Raw genomic sequence first — 5,847 nt, forward strand, 5'->3', positions numbered from 1 at the left:
GAAGTTATTGTTATCCACTCCCCTGGGCTGAGGGGCATGCCTCGCGACAGGCTGTCCGGTGAACTCCACCATACTAGGTTCTGGCGGATTCGAGTTGGCAACCTGATCCTCTGATCTAAGGATGCGCCATCCCACTGACAAAGGAATGACGTCTGAAAAGCTCTTGCATGGAATCTTGCCCAAGGTACTGCGGGGGTCACTGCCGTAAACATTCCTAGTCCCAAGTGTCATGCAGTCTCTTGCTGCTCTTCTCCCAAAGTGAACCTCAGATACCTCTGGTGGTGTTTGTTGATTGGAATGTGCAGATATGCATCTGCGAGATCGATTGATATCATCCAATCGTTTGGCTGTATCACTGATATAATCGTATATATGGACTCCATCCTGAATCCCTGAGGTTCGATGAATAGGTTTAGCGATCGCAGGTCCAGGACTGGCCTGAAATCTCCCGATGCCTTGGGAACCAAGAATATTGGGGAATAAACGCCTCTTCCCTGCTGTTGTGGCGGTACTGGTATGATTGCCTGTTTCTGACACAATTCTTCTATGTATCCTATTAAAAATTCTTGCTTCTTTCGGTCCTGTGGCCATCTTGTCTGGACAAATATGTTCGGTGGTTTTTGCCAAAAGACTATCTTGTAGCCCGTCTTTATCATACTTTGGACCCATTGGTCCTTGACTTCGTCCGTCCATACCCTCCAAAAGGCTGTCAGCCTGGCCCCCACCTGGAGGGGTCGGACGAATGCACCGTCAAAAAGACTTCTCGGCCGTTTGCGCTGCTCGTGACTTTACACCCCTCAAAAAGGAGCTCTGCGTTCCTCTCCATTGGCCCCTTGCATATTGTCGACCAGGCCTATATGCTCTTGCCTCACGCGCTCTTCTGAAATCGGTCTGTCCTGGACGGAAGGATGGTTGTCTCTTCTTTGCTCTCTGTGGTAAGAGTCCCATCTTACCTCCCGTTACACGCTTAATTGCTTCCTCTAAGGTCTTTCCAAAAAGTATCTTACCGTTAAACGGAATATTGCAAAGTGCCTGTTTTGATGCACTGTCAGCCGCCCAGTGCCGCAGCCAGAGGGCTCTCTTTGCTGTCACCGAGTACACCATAAGCCTCCCTAACAGCTTTACGAGGTCTATGAAGGCCTCCGCCAGGAAGGCTGCTGTCAGATTTAATTCTTCCAAAGCTGTAACAATCCTGGCTCTCTCTACTCCTGAGTTAAGTGCGGTCTCCACGTTCGTGACCCATACCTTAACGGCTCTGGAGATGGAGGCCAATGCTATGCTCGGGTGGCAGGCCATACAAGCAACCGAGTAGATCTTTTTAAGATCAGCATCCGCCCGTCGATCCATTGGGTCCCTGAAAGTTGCGGAGTCTTCTAAAAGAAGAGACATCTGCCTTGCCAAACGCTGTAGGGCTGCGTCTACCCCCGGCGGAGATTCCCAAAACTCGGCATCCACGGTCTTAAAAGGGTATAACTTAGAAAAACGATTCTGGGTGTTCGTTTTCTTCTCTGGTTTACCCCATTCTCGTATTTCTGTCATGAAAGGAAAAGCCGCTCCCTGCTTTTTCAGGGTCGGGAAATATCTCCTTACTTTTTCTGGTAAAAAACAACAACAATGTAGGAGCGCTAACAAAACCTCCAGCACATGAAGAGTAAATGGGTTAGAACGGGTGGGGGAGGGGAAGGGAAGAGAACATGAGGAATAGAAACTGCAAAAAAAAAAAAAACGCAGATGAAAAAACGCAGATGAAAAAACGGAGATGAAAAAAATACCATAAATTGATGAATGACAGAGTCCTGATGGAAAATGTCCAAGGCACCGAGCTGCTCTCCACAGACAAGAGGAGTTCTGAACTAAACAAAAGAAAAAGAGAGAGAGCGCTCTAAGTGCAGACAGTCTTTATTAATAACAAGGCATAGGTGATATAAACTCACTAGAAACCAAAGTCATCGAGCTGTGTCAAGTCATGGACATCAGGAGTTCCTCTGGGAGGTGCCATCCACTCGTGTGCAGCAATTCAGAAGCTTGATCGCTGATCAGAGGAGAAAAGGAAGCCGGCTACCTCCTCCAGCAGTCGGCGGTCAGCGTCTAAGGCAGCGGCTGCGATGTGCGGTGGAAGCTGGAACGCGGCCTCGTCACCAGGGAATGTATGGTGTGTGGAATATGCACGGTATGCACGACGCGTTTCTGAGCATGCGCTGGGTCACGTACGGCCCTGCGCGCTCTTTCTTCAGGTGCTGTGAAGCCGTGTTTATTCCAGGGAATATATATGGTGCACAATAAAGGATAATTGGACACAGCCCAGGAGAAAGGGAACCTGCTAGTGATTTAAAACGACATATAGACAGGCAATACTATATAAAACTGCAATTAATCACTACATTAATATAAAACATTAGCGGCACATATGTGGAGTCTGTTCAATCGATGAAATATGTGAAAAATAAAAATGAAAAGACAATTGATCATCAATCTCATGCTTAGTAAAGAAAATAATTGAATAATAAAAATAGGATAAGATAAAACTAGGAGAACCCAGGCTAACCTAGGCTCACTGAGGACCCCTAGAGTTATATGGAAACAACAATACGTGAAATAAAATACGTAAAAAAAAAAAAAAATAATTAATTATATGAGATGCTCTCGCGCCTCGAGGGTTAAATGAAGAGCTTGATGTACATACCATCTTATAATGTTGCGCCCTAAGCCTGAGTTTTTTATAATATTTTTTATAATATTTTCCTAATATTTTATAATTTTTTATATATTTATATTTTTACATTCTGATGCTTTTATAGATATATTAAAATATCTTGTTGTTTTTTTTCTCTTAGGTCCATGTATAAGTAAATTATAGGGACCACAAGTATACTTGCAATATACTGATTTTTGTCTTTTTATTATGTGATTTTTATCCTATTTAATGGTTTTAATGCCCAATCAAATCCTTGTTAATGGCGGTTTCACGATCATTCATATAATTAATTTTTTTTTTTTTTTTATGTATTTTATTTCACGTATTGTTGTTTCCATATAACTCTAGGGGTCCTCAGTGAGCCTAGGTTAGCCTGGGTTCTCCTAGTTTTATCTTATCCTATTTTTATTATTCAATTATTTTCTTTACTAAGCATGAGATTGATGATCAATTGTCTTTTTATTTTTATTTTTCACATATTTCATCGATTGAACAGACTCCACATATGTGCCGCTAATGTTTTATATTAATGTAGTGATTAATTGCAGTTTTATATAGTATTGCCTGTCTATATGTCGTTTTAAATCACTAGCAGGTTCCCTTTCTCCTGGGCTGTGTCCAATTATCCTTTATTGTGCACCATATATATTCCCTGGAATAAACACGGCTTCACAGCACCTGAAGAAAGAGCGCGCAGGGCCGTACGTGACCCAGCGCATGCTCAGAAACGCGTCGTGCATACCGTGCATATTCCACACACCATACATTCCCTGGTGACGAGGCCGCGTTCCAGCTTCCACCGCACATCGCAGCCGCTGCCTTAGACGCTGACCGCCGACTGCTGGAGGAGGTAGCCGGCTTCCTTTTCTCCTCTGATCAGCGATCAAGCTTCTGAATTGCTGCACACGAGTGGATGGCACCTCCCAGAGGAATTCCTGATGTCCATGACTTGACACAGCTCGATGACTTTGGTTTCTAGTGAGTTTATATCACCTATGCCTTGTTATTAATAAAGACTGTCTGCACTTAGAGCGCTCTCTCTCTTTTTCTTTACTTTTTCTGGTGGCTGGGAGTCTTGCTCCCATTCTATGGCTTCCTTTACCGCTGTGACATATGGTTCTATGAACTGAAAATCGAACATATGTTCCTCTAGATCAGGGGTGGGGAACCTACGTCCTGGGGGCCGTATGCGGCCCTCGAAGTCATTTGGTCCGGCCCCCCGTGCAGCTGAGTCTGTGTCTCTCAGCTGATCTGTCAGAATGGAGCCAATGCTTCCTGTATAGTTCCGACTCTGTTCTGACAGTCTGAGTAAGTCACAGGCGGATTGATATCAAATGCACGCCGCCTTTGACCAATACAGGAAACATCGCCTCTTCCTCCAGTGCGGCGCTGCTGCTAGCCAGCATTTCCTGCCAGCAGCATACACAGCAGTACCAGCCAGAGCCAGCAGTACCAGCCAGAGCCAGCAGTACCAGCCAGAACCAGCAGTACCAGCCAGAGCCAGCAGTACCAGCCAAAGCCAGCAGAACTCACAGCAGTACCAGCCAGAGCCAGAAGTACCAGCCAGAACCAGCAATACCAGCCAGAGCCAATAGTAACAGCCAGAGCCAGCAGTAAAAGCCAGAACCAGCAGTACTCACAGCAGTACCAGCCAGAGCCAGCAGTACAAGCCAGAACCAGCAGTACCCACAGCAGTACCAGCCAGAGTCAGCAGTTCCCTGTAAGATTCTGGTACCTCCGGTACCCTTGATCACCACTTTCCTCTGTAATGCGTCCCACCTTTCTCTTCAGGTGGTACGCATATACCTTTAAGAACGATGATGTCACTGCTGAGCGCCGCAGAGCGGCTATTTCAACCGCCGGCGGTCTCACTCACATTGTTCGTTCAACCTGCCTTGTTATCCACATGCTTTCAAGCCTGTCTCTCGATCGGAACCTCCAGCCATTCCCTTTACCTGGAGCAGACCGGAACCTCGCTACTGATCCCTGTATCTCGCTACCGGATCATTCCTCATCTACTGGACCTCTCTAAACTACTAACATTACAAGTGATAAGTACCCCGCAGGGGAACCCTCCATAACCTTATTGCACTATCTACCTATGCACATTAAGGACTGTTACTACCTATCTATACTATCCTATCATCTGCACAGTTACATAGATTGCTAGCTCTTCAGCCTACTACCATCTATCATCTGCACTGCTGATACTAACCTATCTGCATTCCTAATACCATCTTGAACTCTCCTATACAAACCCTATCAAGTGATTACCATCCTTGTCACTGTTCACACCTGTCCCTTCAGCACATCACCTTCATACTATCATATACATACTATCACTCCAGGAACATCTCATTGAATGTGTATATATCTGTATGTTGAAGCTGACAGGCCCACGGTGATGAGTCCTGGAGAGTTGGATCTGGTATTCAACACATCTCTACATGACTACTGAGTGGAGATTTTGCAGCTGTAAATCCAGCCTATACTAAAAACGCAGGAGCGTTACAGATTGAACGAACCATAAAAATGGATTCAGCAGAATTACCCACTCAAGTGACACAATTAACACAACAAGTAAAAGCGTTAATACTTGCTCTGACTGACGTACAAGAAAAGAATCAGACTCTGACACAGCAGGTAACCCAGCTCTCACGGCTTACTGCTATTCAGCCTCCTGAACCTAAAATAAACCCTCCTCTAGTGTTTACAGGTGATCGGAAAAAATTTAGTGAATTCAAAAACGCATGTCAATTGCTTTTTTTGTTAAAACCTCGTACATAGCCCACTGATCAAATAAAAATCTGTACCGTTATTTCATACCTGACGGGTGATCCACAGGCCTGGGCAGACTCTCTCTTTGAGAGTAATGATCAGATTCTCAACACCTATTCCTTATTCCTAGCGGAACTCGCTAGTTTATACGATGACCCCAATAGGCAGAGTACTGCTGATATTCAGTTGAGGGCCTTAAAACAAGGAAGGAGACCTGTAGAAGACTTTGTATCTGAGTTCAAAAGATGGACCCTTGATTCAGGGTGGAATGACACATCTTTGCGAACTCAATTCAGACTCGGGTTACCGGAAGCTGTTAAAGACGAGCTCGCCCGAACGGATTTACCTGGCACCTTGGAGGCCTTGATACAACT

General features: G+C 45.1%; 1 protein-coding gene across 1 annotated transcript; it reads right to left on the minus strand.

Annotated features, from left to right (window-relative positions):
* Nucleotides 1-750: 750 nt before the first annotated feature.
* On the minus strand, nt 751-1,539 carry LOC309548059 (uncharacterized protein; the record flags this gene model as incomplete). Its single annotated transcript, XM_082248026.1, has 1 exon — nt 751-1,539. One exon carries the CDS (start codon nt 1,537-1,539, stop codon nt 751-753), a length of 789 nt encoding a protein of 262 aa, XP_082104152.1.
* Between the last annotated feature and the right edge of the window lie 4,308 nt (nt 1,540-5,847).

The sequence above is a fragment of the Pelophylax lessonae genome, assembly GCF_965119305.1.
Source record: "Pelophylax lessonae genome assembly, chromosome: 2".
NCBI classification, from domain to species: domain Eukaryota; kingdom Metazoa; phylum Chordata; class Amphibia; order Anura; family Ranidae; genus Pelophylax; species Pelophylax lessonae.